The sequence below is a fragment of the Branchiostoma floridae genome, unplaced genomic scaffold (assembly GCF_000003815.2).
Source record: "Branchiostoma floridae strain S238N-H82 unplaced genomic scaffold, Bfl_VNyyK Sc7u5tJ_267, whole genome shotgun sequence".
Lineage (NCBI taxonomy): Eukaryota > Metazoa > Chordata > Leptocardii > Amphioxiformes > Branchiostomatidae > Branchiostoma > Branchiostoma floridae.
Window position 1 is genome coordinate 72,638 of NW_023365795.1, and position 19,168 is coordinate 91,805.

General features: G+C 40.1%; 1 protein-coding gene across 12 annotated transcripts in view; it reads right to left on the minus strand.

Annotated features, from left to right (window-relative positions):
- Positions 1 to 19,168, minus strand: part of LOC118408639 (double-stranded RNA-specific adenosine deaminase-like) — a 102,723-nt gene that overhangs the window by 19,060 nt on the left and 64,495 nt on the right. For 7 of the 12 annotated variants that reach the window (XM_035809491.1, XM_035809490.1, XM_035809486.1 and 4 more), the window contains 2 exons: positions 3,928 to 4,101; positions 2,167 to 3,548 (listed from right to left, as the gene is read on the minus strand). In XM_035809491.1, coding sequence (XP_035665384.1) covers positions 2,167 to 3,548; positions 3,928 to 4,101 — 1,556 coding nt within the window. The remainder of the gene's footprint in view (positions 1 to 2,166; positions 3,549 to 3,927; positions 4,102 to 19,168) is intronic. The other 5 variants (XM_035809492.1, XM_035809489.1, XM_035809496.1 and 2 more) reach the window with 1 other exon arrangement.

Consider the following 19,168-nt stretch of genomic DNA (forward strand, 5'->3'; position numbering starts at 1 on the left):
TGGAGACTGTCATTCTCAACTAGGACTGTTTAGCCATAGCCATGCTGTGAATTAGATAATTACCATCATGGAGAATAGTGGCAAACAGAGGCTATAGGCATGTAGTATATAGTAGAGTGGATTCATTCCTCAAGCTGCTGACATCTTGCACACTGCAGTCGTCCCTCAGTAAGTCCCTCTGGAGCCACATAGTTTAAGTTTTAAACTTGTATTCAGCCTGTCGGCCAACATTGGCTATACTCGCTTTTATTTACACTTCTCTCTGGATCTTTGCAATGGGAGCTAATACAAACTCCTCAGTCTACATGAAACATTTTTACATTAACATTTTTGAGAGTCACTTCTGCATGGATCCAATGTGTAAAATTTTGGATGAGGATTGCTGGCAAATGTTTCTTTGTATGGACCATTGTCTTTCCTTATTTGTTCATTTAGTGTCTAGAAGCCACTTTAATATGTATTTTATGCATAAAACTTTGATAACGGTAAAATCTTGGTGCGGGTAGACAGCATCCAATCATTAACCATATAAATTATAGTGGTGAAAAGCTATTACAAGCTGCCTCCTTAGAATACAAAATTCTCTCCTTAGTTTGATGTTTCAGCTTGAAAACAACAAAAAAAATACATCCTTTTGCTGACAGGAAATCTTTTCTGCTATGTCTTTTAACTAATAGGCCCAGTTCAAGACCAGTAACTACTGTACGCTACCCATGATTGCTCAAATGCACCAGAGCTGATTTGAAGTCAGACCCTGGCTTTTGAATTGGCACAGTGGCAAATTTTTATGGCTGGCTGCCAAACCTGAGAGAAATCGGACATGATAGAATTTGAGCAATGACTACAGGACTCTGGTTTCCTCTATGAAAATGTCAAGTTCATGCCACATGCATTTTGTATGCAAGTGTCATATGACACAGCTTTAGACTTTGACAATGTGACAAATGCACCAAGCTGACAGCAACATCCTTGTAGCAGTTTGCCTTTAAAGGATGTGTTTGTGATGGACTAGTGCACTATGAGTTCCAGGAAAATCAAGGAAATTGCTTGCCTACATACAAAGCTTGAATAATCAGGTGCCTGTAATCAGTCTCACCCTCTACATCTTTAACTGCAAACCATTACTTCCGTAGGCCATATCAATTTAATCTATTGGTTCTTGGATGTTTTCAGAAAGAATATATGGAGCACTGGCAAAAAAGAAATAACAACTAGAAATGTTTTCCCTATAGTCTTTTGTCAAGCAACTCAAACACAATACTTTAGTATCAGGCTTGGTCTATACTATTGTGTGCAACTGAAAAAAAAAAATTTGCTCATGTTTACAATAACAGCTAATATCCAAACTAAGCTCTGATTAGGTACAGATGGAGAAGAAGAAGAAAGAAAAAGAAAACACCAGCAAAAAAAAGCTACATTTTTCCCTATACCACAGAAAACACTTTTCAAAAATTGCAAAAAGAGGTGGGTAAAGATAAGGTCTAATACAAAACATAAAGGATAATAAGCTTTCAGCTTTAAAAAAGCAAACAAATACATGTACTAAATAACTGTACAGTAGCTGCCCCTGTTACCAAAAGTCATAAAAAATGACCAAAAGTACACCTTTATGTAAATTTGTCCTTCATGAATGAATTTTTTATTGCAATGATGATGACATTGTAAAGAAATCTATACAAGCAATAAAGCCAATACACTGCACTGGAAAGTTGTTGAATGGCCTTATAGTAATCAAATGGTGAAAATTTGCTTAATGGAAGGTGTCGTGAATTTCTTTTATTATTTTTGGAAAAAGTGAAGTGGGCAATTCTGAGAACCAATGAATTAAATTGGTGTTGCCTTAGAGCCAAAGTACAAGTCTACATGTACATGATGATGAGTCTTCCACTCTACTAGCTTGAGAGTTTGCCAAGCATGATTGAATCTGGGCCATACATCAAAAACAAACTTCTGTAGATTTTTCTCCCCAGCAAATGATTGGACGAGGCAACTTGCCAACAGTTTTTAGGACCTGGTCTGTTTATTGATGGCAGTGGCAACCATCAAGTGTATTGAATTTCATGATACATTACAACCGGTAACAATGAATTTCTTAAAATACCCTCCCCCCAAGACTTCTTGTTATTGCAGTTATAATTCTTCAGTCCAAGACTTTTAGCATCTTACCTTGGATTATGAGGAGGTCCAGTTTCTGCGATCACTTCGATGGATGCCTTGACGTGCCGGGACTGTGCATACTCCATCAGAGCGCTGATGGGATTCTTGTTCAGAGCAGCAAAGGTCTCGTTGTTGAGAACCGGGGCGGCTTGTCGCTCGACTGGCGTAGTGGCGGCGTCACCACCTTGTCCTGGCTGGTTAGGGTTAGCTTGGAATGCTGAGTTTTGCTGGATGATCCCGGTTGGGCTAGGAGGGACGGCAAACTGACCAGTACCATTCATGGAACGTCCGTCTTGGAAATTAGGAGCAGGTGCGCCGCTGGCTGTGTTTTCCATGATGCTTCTTTGTGACATGTGTGCTTTTCCTGCAGCGAGGATGGTCCAGCAGGGTGGACAGTCGTTAATCTTAGCGACGAAGCCCTTATTCTGGAGTGCGTACAGTGTGGGGTTGATGTCCTTCTTAGTCTGGAAGCCCAGGGCCTTTGCAAGGTCAAGTGAGGTCGTCTTCTGGTTCTCTCGTTTTGCAAGCTCGATGAGGGTTTCCAAAGCGAGATCCCGTTCTGCGGGCTGGACGCTTGGCTGTGCCGGGGCTCCCAGCATCTGCAGCGCGGTGTCCACAGTGAAGGAAGACGGAGAACTTCGAGAGCCGTTGGTAGCTGCAGAGGTTTCCAAGGGCGTGTCCCCTGCCTCCATGGAAACTGGGGAGGGCGGGAGGTTGGTGAGACGTGCTGCTTCCACGACTTGCCACAGGGGCGGCACATCATTCACCTTTTTCACCAGGCCCTTCCGTTGCATAGCAAAGAGTGTTGGGTTGATTTCCTTCTTCGTGCGGAAACCGACCATCTTGGCTAAATCGTTGGAGTTGATTGGGCTGTCTGCTCTGGAGAGGGCCGCCAGCAGCCTGTCTTCTAGAGACCCTGCTGCAAACTGGGACGAAGATGGGGCGGGATTTGCAGCCTGGGATACTGCAGGGGGCGAAGGTGGCATCCCATTTGCTCCCTGGACATTCACGCCTTCCTGAACCTGTTGAGGCATGGAGGCCAGATTCTGGTTATGGTCGATGTCCATTGGTTCTGACTTCACCTGCCAGTTGGGTGCCACAGAAGGGGGAGGGGCGCTCGGGCCAGGAATGGGACCGTTTTGATACTTTGGTGAGGGCGTCTGTCTTTCGTTCTTCACGCCTGGACTCATGCGCTGCTCGTTGGGGTAATACATAGGTTGCTCGTATCTCACCGAGTCTATTCTGTCTCCGTTCTGGAAGTCGCTGCGAGCATCGTAGTATTCGTACTCGGGTTCACGCTCCTGCATTCGGTTGGGTCCAGGGTGGTTGAGGTGGTTGGGTATTGCTGTGACGCCTGGAACAAGCCCCCAGCGTGGGGGTGTCTCTGAGACCTGATGGATTAGAAAAGTATTTGCATGAAAGCTAAAAAGTGTTGGCTGCTCAAAATCATCCTTAAAAGGATTGTCTGGGTTGCTGAAAATTCAAAGTCACAGATTGATGATTGCATCATGCTGGATCCTGGAGTACCATGCTTCGATATAAAATTACCTTTTCTATTGTCCGAGTGTTCCTCAAGTTAAAACTATTGGAGCCTACAGAAATGCCATCCAAGTTGGTTTTCTTCAGCTTTCATGCATGTACTTTCCTCTTACACACTTTATGGTAAGTAAGGGAGCAGCAGAAAACCAACTAGGGTGACACCAAAGCTAACTACAGAATGCTATAATTTAACAACAAGCACTGATCTAGATTATCAATCATGGTTCTTACCTTGACTAAGAGGCCCCGTTTTTGCATAGCATACAGGGTGGGGTTGACTTGCTTGCGGCTGGCCAGACCAAGGTGGTTGGCAATCTCGGTGGGGTCCTTCGGCTCCTGGAACTGCACCAAGAAGGAGATGATCGCATCCCACCTCTCCTGCGTGTAGCCATTCTCAGGACCCTGCTGCACAACAGCAAAACAATGTGTAAGTTTCAGGCTGAATGTGTGGTACTCATTGTGCTGTCTTTGGTGCTGAAATCATGGTGGTTGTAAAGGCTATTATGGTATGGGTACAATGATTGACACCTGGGTGGAAAACTTTGATCTGACCATAACTCAAACCAATCTTGCACAACAAAACAGTAACGTGTAAGTTTCAGGCAGAATGTGTGGTACTGATTGTGCTGTCTTTGGTCTGAAATCATGGTGGCTGCAAGGCCTATTATGGTATGGCTACACCAATGGACACCTGGGAGGAAGACTTTGATCTGACCATAACTCAAATCAATATTGCACAACAAAACAGCAATGTGTAAGTTTCAGACAACTTATAACAGTCTGGTTGTATGACTGTGTGGTCTATTTTTGGTGCTGAAATCATGGTGGTTATTAAGGCTACCGTCACAGTGGCTTGCAATTAATTTCCTTAGTTCCTAGACATTATAAAGTAACAATTTACCAGGGAGGTTTGAAATTAAAGAAAACAGCTGTGAAAAAACTTTGATTTGACCATGACTCAAGAAACATGTGAGTCCAGTAAAAGAATCTGCCGGGGGGTGGGGGGTGGTATGAAATATTGTGATTTTACCATATCTGTGCCATAAATCAATATAAAGGAGCTGATCCTGACATCTGGGTAAGCAGATTACTGCCATCTACCCATCAGCTCATTTACCACATGGTTATCAGAGTAGTTGGCATGTAGATAATTGTGATCTGTTTTACGATTATGACAATGATATATTGCATAAGACAACATGATGTTTCATCAAAATGATCCTAACAAGGCAGGCTCCAAATTTCAGTTTGACTTCTTGGTTCTTAGGTTTGGCCAGCCCTTTATCTGCTTCATCTGATTTAAAGTGATAAAATCACCTGAATGATACAACTGTCTTTAAATTCTAATTATTCCAATGATTTTTTTATTCATTCACCCACAATATGTTCAATATACAGCGTTTGAATATATTGCTAAACCAGTCTGACGAGTTGGATTTCTGGCTTTAATTACTCCCGCTAAAACTTCAAAGAAAAAACATTGCATTTCATTGCAGTATGGCCTTTCAAAGTATGTCCAATGAGGATGCACTGATTCAAATCTATCTCGTATACATCAACATGTAATGATTCAACCTGCAAACGTAATCGACACAATGACAGCAGGGTCAAGGTTCACATGCACACCATCGTCAAGTTTGCGACATTCACAAATTATCTATGAAATATTCATAGAACTATCCCAGCCATTCTCTGCCATCCATTGCAACCTGTCATGCATATGGCTTTATCTGTTTCTCACAAAGCGGAAACCATTCACTATCTTTGCCACCGCATGAGCAGTTGCGTCGCCATATTGTTAACACAGCTGTTCGTGCACAGAATACTGGCTGGTAATTGACCTAGCAGTGTAAGGTCTGTTTCTAGTCCCTCAGGGGAGCAGAAAGAGCTGTCTCGGTGAGAAAAGCTCATTGTAATCTATCACAATTCTACCTCTCATTTCACAGAGCCAGTTGCTGTTGTAAGCAGTTGATTAAAAGTGACACCACCTCAGAAATCCACCTCATGCATCATAGTATTTTGGACACCTTCAATACAAGGGAAACAAAGCAGAATAGCTCAATGCTGCCTATTATTCATAAAGTGACTGAAATGTTCACCTTACTGATGGTTATTTCTGTTATCTCCCTTGCACAGAAGTATTTGTTATGTCTGGTTCGTTTTGTGTTGAAACTGAAAAATGCCAAATCTATGTATGAAAGCATACTACCCAAACAAAGTAATAAAAAAATTTCGACAGAGACAAATGACCACAGAGCAGATATTTCATTTATCAGTGAAAGGAACAAAGCTAAATGTTTCTGAAAATCTTGTATGCCAACCTTCAAATAGGAGCATTTAATTTGGACACGCTTCTTGCTTTCCACTTTGTCTCTATTCTTTAATCCTTCACATTCTGATCTATTTATTCCCTTTCATCATTTGAAGCATTAATGTACATGTATGATATGAAGAAACATAATAAAATGAGTGTATATGGGCACATCTGGCACATCAATACTGCAATAATGCTGCATGTGGAAATATTGATTATCAAATCAAGGCATGTGGAGAATATTTATCCCTAACACTGAGAAGTGGGCCAACCATATCATCAGGATAAACCACTGCAAGATTAATAGAAGATATCATAAATGGACTGTTACATTTCAAAATGTTTAAAGGGGGGACCTTCTTGATAGAATATTTCCTCATCTTTTCTGAAGAGGCTTTGAAATTAAATAGTTAGGAGGGTACCTAGACACAAGGAGAAGTCTGGATTGTTGTTAAGCCTTAAAGAAGCAAGGAGTGTCATTTTTAGTTGTAACAGGTTACGTAACAGCAAAGTTGATTGCAGTGTCTTTAGGAAAGGAATGCCATTCTGTTTCCATTTGATTAAAGTGCCATGAATATTTGGAGCAAGTGCAGGACAGCTTGGACCATGGTCTCAAAATTCTAAATACTGTTGGACTATGTACTTTAAATGGATTTAAGTTGAGTGAATCTGATTTTGTGGTAGGGAGGAAATGGAGGTCACGTTCAAGGCAAAGTGGTCCCTGCAGAAACCACTGCAAAAATTATGACTGGTTATCTATTGTCTCTGGATATTAGAAATATCTATTTTCTCTAGTTTTGAAATGGTACGGTCCAAAAATGCCAACCAGCATCCTGTAGGGAAAGATCAATAGTCACGTGTAGTACAGGGAAGACATATCGCCCCAGGGAAAATCTCCCTCACATTATCAGTACAACATTACCACCAAGCAAACTGTGGGTCCTTAATTGCAATCATGAATCACAAGACGGGGCAGACTGCGCGATCAATTAGGGTGGCATTCTGCACCTGTCTGCGCGCATCTTTAAGAAGACAAGCAGGTTAGGAGTGAATGCACAGGTGACTCCTCAAGGTTACTAGAACATCAACTGTCTGATTCATCACAGAAATCGCAGAAGGCAGGGAGGGGGGGAGGGGTAGGAATGAGGAATAAGACTTGTAATAAAGTCCTACTGAGTTCGCCCTCTGGTGGGTGAAATCAGCCAATGATTTTATTTTGTGTTCTACATCTATTCATGATCATTACACAATTCTTCAAGATATTATTGATGGATATTTTCAGTTCAATAAAGCGTATGCATTGGTATTCAAGGCCAATACTTACGTGATACATATATATCTGCTTTGAATAGCAGTGTGGATATAAAAATTTTGTAACAGGTTTATGTTGTCCTTTTAACCATTTCTCTATAATACCGAATATTTACGGTGATTAAACTGTAAGACTAGGAGTTGAGTAATACAATAGAAACATTCACACATAGAAATGAGAACATCAGGAAAAGCTCTATGATGTACTACCCCTATGCTCCAACACCCCTATGTTGCGGCACCCATTTTGTAGGGTTAAGGTTAAGATTTGGAGCTGATAGAACTTTCAGGGGTAAGTTGTAACCACATGCACAACAGATGATGATAATAAGTTATTTGAATTTTAATCTGATTAAGCGGCAACGGTATCTTGTTCCACTGCCATCTTCCTTTCCCAGAGCAATGTTCAGAATTTGAATACTTTTTTTCAACTGTGAAAGGTACCCTAGAGCAGAGTGCCACACTGATGTTTGCGTGGACAGATGTTCTGTACATGTAAATGATTATTACATAGGGTACAGGATGACACCGTGTACTACCATTGCATACACTAGCAGCGGGAGGGTGTCAGAAGTAATCCACACGTGTCCCTTATGTACGATTTACCACGCGCTACACAAAGTTACGTACGTCAGTGCGCATTGCACAAGGGTGTCATTAACGCCTGGAGGAAATTACCAGCGGTGATCAGCAGGGAAACCAGCAGGTACAAGCTTAAGCTTTATCTGGACATGTGTTACTGCCTCACTGTTAGAACATTAGAAAGGTTTGTTCTCAACAGAGGATGAGGGGTGCTGCTCCCTTATACAACTAAATATGAACCCTGTTACCCATGAAAACAGATTATCCCAAAACTGGAAAATTCAGATTGAACATTTTAGGCTCTATGTAGCCACATTCTTTGACTGTAACTTATCTGAATAATAGTATGATTTTACTCTTATGATGCATTGGATGTCCTGCCCCATTTCTACATCAAATTTTCAAAACCTCATCAACCCCCACCACCTTGGCCTGCTTGGTCCATATTCCTTGCATTGTCCACGATTTTTCTAGGACTTCATTGAAGGCTTTTAATCATTTTCTTTCATACTGTAGAGTAGATTTCATTTTACAATAGTATGTTGATGAAGGTTGAACATCTAGGTTAGCAATATTTGTCAATAAAGACAAATCAATCACTTCAGCTGAATAAGCTGAATAAGATCCAACGATTACTTCTGGACATTTTGAGTGACATCCATCACTCTTCTTCATTGTTTTACAATTAAAACAATGTTTTATTCAGGCATGGGTCCGACTTAACTAATACTGTGCAAAACACAGTAGACTAACAACCCACTTCTCATACAACCAACTATCATTATTCAGAAAAGAGATTGACAACAATATAAATGCCCAAGTTCCATCAAAAATGTCAAACCCTAATCTTTTTAAGAGTTAAACAAGAAGCCCAGCATCATAATTTGATCTCCTAATGCTGCAACCTTCAAAAATAAGATAGGCAAATCTCCTGGTATTATACTTGCATACTTCATGATTATGCCACCAGCAAACTACCATTTATCTTCATTATCATCACTCACTTAGGTGTTTTTTCCTCAGGTAAAGTGGCGGGTAGCTTGTTATCTACATTGCCAGGTGGTAAGTTTGACAACAACGGATGAAGTTTTGGATGGGAGCCGTCAGTTATACAGTGCCTATTACCAACTTGGCTATCAAATAGAACATCTTGGCCTTATTTCATACCTGTCAAGAGATTTGAGTAATGTGGACTTGGAGAAAAATCTCCATTCTTTCACTGAGATGAATTGGAAGGGCCCTGGTGGAAGAATTTCCTTTGAGATGAAAATGAAAAAGCCTCATTTGAATCAATAATGATCAATGTGAAATATTACCTTGAAGTTCTTACACTACCAAAAATGACACACGATTGTTATTCATTCTTTGTAGAAGAAAAGTCATCTTCCATAAAGAAAATTATTCTCTGTTTGACAAAATAAGAAAAAGTCAGTGAGGCAGTAAAAGTTCGCAATGGTGATGCATGCACAAAACAAGAGATCTAATAAAAAATCATATCTTGGTAAGATATTTAGTTTTTGTGAATTTCTTAATGCCATAATCCTTGCACCATCACATATTTTATTTATCCTCCCTTTCCCTAATTCTTCCCTTAATCAATCCAAGCTACATGTATCTCCCTTCATTTGGCTGGCAGTCAGCTGATAAGCTGTGCATGGACTGTACATGTATCATGGTGTACATCCATGAAAAAGGTGTCAACCTGTAATGCTGCAATACCTGAAAGTACTGCTTGGGGGCTCCAATAACCACCCCACATATACCAAAATTCATTAAGATCAATTAAAAGGATCTTAAGCAGCAAGTGTGATCACACAGGCACAACCAAAAACAGTATCCTTGTTGTAAAACCCCATTTCTGTGACAAAAATGACAACTTCATCTTCAATGAATTTCATATCAAACTAATCAAGCTGAATGTTCCCAAGTTAATTAGCACTTTAATCTGTCACTAACCAATAGTGAGTCAGTACATCAGTTTTATCCCTGCGTAGCAGTCCATATTATCCCCCTAGCCAGAATGTATCTGGGAATATTCTAGCCAGGTGTATAGTCCAGCCTCCTACACTGGTTACCTAGTATGCACCAACACAGTATGTCTGAAAAATCATTTTGACCCTTGGAATAGTTTGCAAAGGTTGTGGTGGTTTCATTTCCTTGCAAGTCTGTTTCATTTATTTTCCCTGTCTACCATCAGCTAAGGAATTCAAACAACCAAGTTACAGCAATATGATGTACAATAAGTTCAAGGTGGTGGACCCACAAAGCTGGCAGTTCCCCAAGAGTAACGACACAATACCACCAAGGTACCATTTCCAAGGTCTTCACAAGGTCTTATCTCTAAAGCTGTAGGCGGCATGTCTGGAGATTCCTTGCTCAGGGACAACCTGTGCTATAAGGTCACAGATAAGAACAAATATATCCAGAAAGATGAACGTGCAAGGTTTACAGTCTTAGCAGGTAAGAAGATGGATTATGTAAGAACGGAAGACACACACAAGTAATGTGGCTGGTAGGCTTATAGGTCCCAGGATATCAGTCAGCCTTATCAAGGGTCTAATCTAAGAAATCAATGTAGTTAACAAATCTTAAAGGGGCATTCAACTCCAGAAGCGAGCAATTTATAATCTGATAGATGATATTTTGGGGGATACAAATGCACCAAACTTTTTGCAAAGTTACCTCATTTGTCTTTTGACAATAATCCTTTTCTAAATCCAACCATACAAATCTGCTTCTAATGTATTGCGCTGAATACTATTTTGTCACCATGGCCAACTTCCATCACATTTTCTCATGGTAATTAGATGAGCTTGACAAAGCAGTTAAGAGGCTATCAAACACATTAAGTTAGTAAAGTCAAAAAGTAAACCTAAACATCACCTCTTGTCATAGTCACATCCTTCCTACCAGTGCACAATTGGAATCAGGGGAATTCAAGAACTCATTTGCCGCAATGTTCACCCTGCATTTAGGCTTCAACTTATGAAACAAACTTGATTCAAGCATAACTATTCATTCTCTAAGAATATAATACCCTCTTTTGGAGTGGAATGCTCCTTTAACAGGAGCCTTCTTGCCCAGAAACTTGCATCTATATATGGTAGAAATTGTCGATAAGCAGAAAGATTTCTAGGAAGCAGGTTCAAAGCTCATTGCTGAAGAGGGGAGACGGATTACTTCAAGACGAAAACGCTCCCTAGATGTTTCATCATACTCCAAAAGGTGAGTCTGGCAGAATTCAAAGCTCTTATCTCAGACAGTTTAATAGGACTTTTAAGATAGAAATTGCTGATTCAGGGAGACCTGATGGATCCTTAGGAGACACATCACATTCCACCAAGACGCCTGTAGGCTTTTCAAAGGTCCTTCCGATGTCTTATCTCTAAGACTAGTGTGCAGAATGTCTGAAGATTGGGGCCCATGGACATTACTGGTATAGTGAAGGTCACAGATATGGCAGTAGCTATGGCATTTTTCAAGGTAACAACTTAAGTGCAAAGCAACATGCAGGTGTGCAAAATTGCTTACTTTAAAGACATGCAAAGGCTCCTTAGCAATTATACCAAGCTTTCTAGAAGCTTTTGAATGGATTACAATTTATCGGGTATGTTATAAATGAAAGGTCATGGAGTTTCTGACCCAGTGACAGATGAAGGTGCAGGTTAAAGATGATAAGAAATATTTCCAGGAATTTGCGATCAATAGTAATTCTTCAAATTCAGCAGGTGCAAGAAGCTTGATCACTCAAGTATGCATTTGCCACAAAATTGGTTACAGCACATCTAATAAACCACCTGGCCAAGATAGATATAGAATATGACACAAGGTTTTCTGTATCACGCAGCGGGTCAGACTGCTGGAGGGTGATCCGGCCCACGGGAGGGCTGGAACAGAGGGTGATGTGGAATACACAATGTTGTATTTTATCTACATGTACATGTTTGTCATATCCATCTGAGTAATCACCTTCTAATGTGTAATGGTCAGAGGTTGAGGAAATTTTCGGCGTCCTCAAACAAAAAAATCAACAGCAATTCTAATGTCTGAGTGTTATTTTAATATATTAAATGCTTCATAGCAATCCACATGTCGCACTCAAAGTGAGTTTGAATTATTCTATGGAAGCCCGTGTGATAATAGAAGTAGAACTCCATGTGATATCCCAAGTTATCATCCAATTCAAAACACCCGTATTGAACGTCATCACGGCCTCGGTATGACATAGGTGCCTGTACAAATTTCCAGAAAATTCTGTTTGAGGATTATGTCTTCAAATTCAGCAGGTGTATGAAGCTAGATTACTCCAGGATGGATGTTTCATAAAAGTATTTACAGCACATCACACAAAACACCTGGCGCGGAGGGACAAGATAGATAAATATTTCCAGGAAGCCGTGTTCAAGGTTTGTTTCTTCAAATTCAGTGAGTGTAAGAGGCTGGATTACTGGTGCAGATGGATGCACAACAAAATGCAATGATTCACCTGGCCAGGGAATGGACAGATAAGTACAAAATTGTCCAGAAAGTAAGATGCAAGGCTATTCTTCAAAGCCAGAAGGTTAAGGAAGCTTGGCTACTGGATGATGAATACCCCACAAAATGTAATGGCTTCTCAGAAGTTACAGCACATCTAAATAACACATCTGGCCGGGGGTCCATGGTGATAATGTTGATGCCTATGCCATATGTATTTTCCAGGAAGACCTAAGCCTCAAGGTGAGCTTTAACAGGCGGTTACATAACATGATTGAAATTGTATTAATGCTAACAGGCATACATTTTGTACATCATGTACCTTCTATATAATATAGAACATAGGGGCTACATGTAACTGAATTTGACACCTTGTTACTTGGAAAACCTGTGAAAATGGTAATGACAGACACACACACGCTAAAACAATACCTCCATTTTTATGATGATGTTATCAAGTAAAATAAGAATGAGATAGATTCAACTGTAATTGTCTCTGTCATTTAATCTGCACCATTGCTGGTAACAGTCACTTAAGTATGCAACAGAGATTTCAGAATGTTGAAGCATGGACTATCTGTACAATTAAGAGTCCCCTGTGGCAGATATGACCTTCTTTTTCTTGTCGCCGATGATGATTGTTCACTTCTAGAGGGCTTTGCTGTCATAAAGAATGGCTTTCCCTGCACGCCAAGGGAATGCCTCAGGTCGACAGCTAAACTTTCAGCACCTTGGAGAGAACATGAAATTGATGACTTCATCTTTCAACAGCTTTAGTTTTAGTGTCTCCAAATCGAGCACTGACCAGTTTTAGTCTCATTGGAGATCATTAATTTGTGCTGCAGTGTAACACACAGAAAAGATTCTCCACAGGCCAGAGATAACAACAAAGGCAAGCCTCATGACGAGAGCAAGGAAAGTACATGTGCAGTAAAAGGTAAAGTGTTTTTGAGGCCACAGAGGCAGTGGAGTGTTATCCATTGTGTCTAGGGCACGTCATTGGAAGAAGGCACTCATCTTTTTCATTCTACCACCTTTTAACCGCCACAACCAAAGTCAGGCACCCATCTTTACACCTGGGTGAGGTGAGCAAAGTCACGTTAAGTGCCATTCTCAAGTGCACAGTGTCTAGCCAGGACACCAGGAATCACACCTGTGACTTCTTGATGTTGTGTCCGCTAGCTTAGCTACATGTAGTTGGTCCATAATCAAGATTTAAGCCACTTGCAATTATCTAATAAAACGTAAGATATTCAAACCTAAAGCATGGGGTGGGATTATCAATATCCAGCAATCTCTACAAACAACTTGTAGTAAAAAGTGCTGAATACCTAATGGGTAAACTTATTGAAGAGCATTACTGTTATGTGGGGATGTCATGGTTGCTGTCCACAGACAATGGGTCTCCTAGCGCTAGCTTTTCTCCATTTCATGACACTCTGCACAACACTGATAGATGTTTGAGGTCTCCAGGGCAGTTAATGGAGCCTGCAAAGTTCAAAGGTGTAGCTAAGGGTGAACATTCTAGTCACACAGGATCATTTCTTCCATTCCATGACCTTGCTGCCGACCACGTAAAGAGGTTTAAACTCTTCTGTGTACCTCAGTTTACAGAGCTAGAGGTACCTTAGTAGACATTACGATTTGTAGCAAATGCTCATTTCTTGGAATGCTAGCCCTCTTGTTATGTAGAAAATTCTAAGACAGGGCAATTAGGCAGGATTGAAATGCATGGCTCAAAATTCCTTCAAGTTTCTTTTTAGTTTCTTCAACATTTGATTCCTATGCCAGAGCCAGCACCATCTTAGCCTGCCAAAATGTACCTTGTATGTACTTTTTCTGCAATCTTAGACATATTGTAGGCAGTTATTAGTCCTTCGAAGGTGGACTTCAAGATAGAAGCCATGTTTATATAGGAGAAGCTTCAGGCATATTGGCCTTAGGCATTAAATCTCTGCACATTCAGAATACAACATACTTAACATTGAAATGGAACATCAAGAGGTTGGATAAAAGAACTAGCCATGGTGAGTTAGCATTTCTCTACTATAGCTATCAAAGAGCATCATGTTTGCCTGAGTCTTCGGCCACTTGTTTTGAGCCTTGGAATGAAATGAGATTGTTATGCTGTGAAATTCGATAACCTTGAAATGATTGTCCATGGTGACCGATTGATGCTGTAAGAGATGGTGCTAACTTGGGAATGTAAAAAACTGCAGACTTGGTGGCACCAGTAGTAACATCATCACCCTCTCCATGGGTATGGAAGAAAGGCTCCTCACCATTTGGCATGCCTCTCTACATCCTTTATTGAAGATTACCCAATAGGGAACTATAACCTATCCTTGACTGAATGGGTGCAATTATATAATCCCATCACTCAGCCATGTTCCAACAGAGTATAGTTCTAGTTCTATTGGGACATAAAAAGGCAAAGTATGACACTGTTTTGATAGCTAGTAGTGCAATTGGTATAAGCCCTCTCACAGACATCAAAACGCATGTGTGGTGACAGGAATTCTAGGTAATATATCAAAGGTAAAGGCCCCAAAATTGAAAACAGTTCTTGTCTTGACCATTGTTTTGATTTGCGTTTTTTGGGTGAGCGGGGACGGGGGGTGGGGGTGTGTGCGCTTTACCTTTGAAATATTACCTACAATTCCTGTCGCAGCACATACGTTTTGATCTCTGTGAAAGGGCTCGCATTGTGACCCCTACACTTGTCAATGAGTATTATAGGTTCTTTGTATGTGCAGAGGCTTCATGCTTGAAGCTTATACACCTGAGCTTTATTCTTATCAGTGAGCTACATTCAGCTGAGCTTGGAACTCATTTTTGCATACCAAGGGCAAAGGCCAAGTAGTAAGAATTGACACAAAGAAAAAGCCACCATTACTATATTGAGCTAATAGATTTTTGCCTGAAGCCTAATGAAATATTGATGCGGTAAATGAAGGGAGAGGCAATTTCCACTGTAAAGTTAGCAGAGCATTCGCAATACCATCTGGTTTGAATCGATCCTATTGTGCGTAAAACTAGCAGAACATTCGGAATGCCATCTGGCCTTTATGATAAAGGATGGAAAATGTCTGATGTATGGATTTTCTACTTGTTACAGCAACAGATATCATATTTTCAGATATCTGCCCATACCCACTGGGGGCACCTTTGACCAAATGCTGATTCACAATGCTGTTCAAGTCACATGACATACATGTAGACCTCAGGTCATTTCAGCTTGAGAATGATCTTAAGCTCATTGTCTGATCTAAAGCTCATTCATATGAGTGCTTTAGTTTGTGTAAAGAAATAGGATATAAAATCCTTATAATGTCAACCATCACAAATCTATTGGAACTTATAATATTTGAAGTTGAAGGTGAGAATAAGATAATGAGTGCTATTTACTGTGACTATTTTTTAATATTCCAAACTTCCATTTCTCACAGTTCTTGATACAAACACATAAGCACAAGTCTCCCTAGCAAGAAATAAAGGAAGTGCAGTGCAACCAAGAGAACAATTGGACTTTTGTGGCTATTTTACTGCAATCCATCTCTATAAATAGTCAGAGAAACTGTCATCATATAAAAATATCAAATCATAAAAACAATAATTTCCAAGTACTGTATAGATTAATGAACTGGTATACACACTACAAAATATCCACCTTGTCACAGTCACTGAAAGATTAATTTTTTTATTCAGTAGCTGTAATCTGGATCATCCACTTTCATTTCCAATTCAAAATTAAACATTTTTTTACGGCCTCACAATTTACAGAGAATACAGTATATCCATTGTAATAACCACAGGCTAGTTGGGCAGCCCTGGCTATGCGTGCTAAACAACCAAACCAATAAATAAATAAATAAATATGCACCAACCACATACTTTTCCAGCTCAGTACATAAATCATGTATGCTGGGCTGGCCCATACTGCAGCCTACTGTAGCACAGAAGCCAGACATTATGTCATTTCACTGTCCAATTTTACAGTCCTTTGTTCCGCCTATTGTCCTGCTACACAATGTAGGACACGTGATGCAAGTGACAGACAGAATCGCATCATCCACTATGACTTAACTGTACTATAGACCCAATGTCGCTGCTCTGTTGCATCTTTTTATGGCCCTTTTGTCATTTTGAATAATTCATCACAGGGGTGCTCTGTCATTAACATCGTCAAAATCTACATGTATGTAAAATTTGGATGGGGTACCACCAGATAAGACATTAGAAAATAAGACATATTAGGAATAAAAAAATCTTTTGACTGAATTTCACTTGCTCATATCCTGGGCATATTCTTTGCAGGCATTCTGAAGATTGTCAAAGAAATTTATCATTCCCTTACACAGTTTGCACTTGCATACATATGTTTTTCAAGATAAAGACTTAAGCCCTGTCTCCTCCTGCTCTCAGCCATTTTGTGACCCCTTGATGAATTGATCTGCGCAGAAAAATGAGCAAGTCGACAGACCAATCATCACCCTCGCAGCCATTTCACACTCCCCTCCTGGCAAAACAAATTAACTGCATCTCGCATGCGCAGCTGAGTCGGCTTTTCTTACATCACAGGCCACAGACAGCAAGCTGGAGCATCATGGGTAAACTGATACCTGTCTTCTTTGAATCTTACCTCTTACCTCTGAATCTCTCCCTATCTTATATGTTAACATTTTTCTCACAATTCTGGTCAAAAGTTTTTGACTTACCGGTAGTTGTTCATCAAACTCATTGATCCAGTCTGTCTATCACGATAAGTTTAGCCAATGATGGCATGCTAAATACTATTGAATTTAGCAGTTGGACCAATGAGAGAGTGGTTTCATTTGTATGTTCTAACAGAAGTGGATGGGGACATGGGATCATTCTATTCAGGATAACTGTCAATACTACATATAACAGCTAAATTAACATATATATAATGGCAGTGGATAAATATAAGCTCAAACAGAGTCTTGATACAGTCACACCTGGTCTGGGCACACCACCTGGCACAGTTAACCACTTCCAGTCACCACCCAAATTAGAACATCTTGTCAATTTTTACATTAACTCCACCCTACCTTCAACAATTGTTTTTATCTCAGTCATTTGAGTAATTACTGAATACAAGTTTGCATCACCGTACTTAAAAAGATCATCAAATACCATGTACTTCAACTGCTGCTCATGACTGTACTTGAATTTGACATTCACCGCACTCCTCTGACAACGGGCGATAAAAATGATGTAAGCCGAAACTTCCACTTCCTAATGTCAGCTGCATTAATAAATGAAAATATATCTGACATTTGAAACTAGGAAAAAGACCTTATATAAGTTGACACTTACGTTAATCATAAATAATTGACAGTGTCTGATGATCCAGAGTTGCAGAATTAGGCCATTTGTAATTCTCACCGTGGGACTGATTTTGGCACATAGAGTTGGATATGAAGCACACTTCACTGCCAGGTGGAATGACATTAATACTGAGTGGTATAAACCTTTATGTGTTCCACTGTGACTACTTATTAGAAGTACCAATCTGCAAGTTTAGGGTTGTTCCAGAAACATGAATCTGAAGTACTGTAAAACGGTAAATGTTAGCGATGGTTTTGTTACTTTTAATGACAGCAAAAAATATTATTCTGTGTTCTGCCCACCTATCCCCTTGTTTCATCTGCAAACTTAAAAGCAAACACTACGTTGTCTTTCTACCCCAAAATTAAATCCCTGTTCTCATTTACATTATTGTAAGAATAAAAATTGAGCTGCATGAAATCTGTTGTAACTTTAAGGGGTATAGAACTTGCTTAATGCTGTAAAGTCAAGTTTGCAGCAACTTTTCAAGCAGGGGAAAGGAGACATTTATGATAGGCACACAAAGTATTACAGAAAGTGGACCACAGACATAAAACCACCACAACTATTTCAAGATTTACAGTACTCAGCCAAGCTTAAATCCTTTTAGAGACTTCAGGATGTTTTCCATGTATTAAGTATGTATCAAAAATGTTATTCTGTCTTCTGCCCACCTATCCCCTTGTTTCGTCTGCAAACTTAAAAGCAAACACTACATTGTCTTCCTACCCAGTTCTCATTTACATTGTTGTAAGAATAAAAATTGAGCTGCATGCAAGTATGACTGCATGTGTGTAAAACAGTAAAATATATCTATCTATCACCTCTCTTCTGACCTCAATCTTAAAGATCATCTGCAAAGCGCCTGGAACAACTTAGTTTGCACACTTACACAACACACTGCGGCGGAAGTACCACAGAAGATATTGGAAATCTATCGCTGTTGGGCATGCTGCTTCCCACAGGGTTACAGAGACGGATGATTATAACAAACCCTCCTCAGTTAGAGCGTCTTCAGCCCACCTAAAGACCTTATCGCCTCTCACAGAGACAACGGAGCAAGTGGGCTCGTCTACAATGCCTCGTCTTATTGCTTTGCCACAAGCTGATGTAACTGTGATTCATCCTCTAGAGAATTTAACCACTAGAATCTGTTCATTAATGAACAGCATAGCATCTTAATCTACATTTCTGTGTGGTCTAAGTTCCTTTCAACTAAACGTGTGGCATACTCAATTACCACAACTTTAATCTCCATGCAAATGTTGGGGTGAGAAATAGTGAAGTTTTCTGACAGGCCAGTTTTTTGACAGACTTTCACCCCTCCATTGCTGAAACTGGGCACCAGGAGGGGCAGTTCTTTCAAAATTGCTGTCTTGTAGGATTAACCTTAGAACCTGCAGCTGAAGGCAACTACATTGGATCTGCTTAATATGC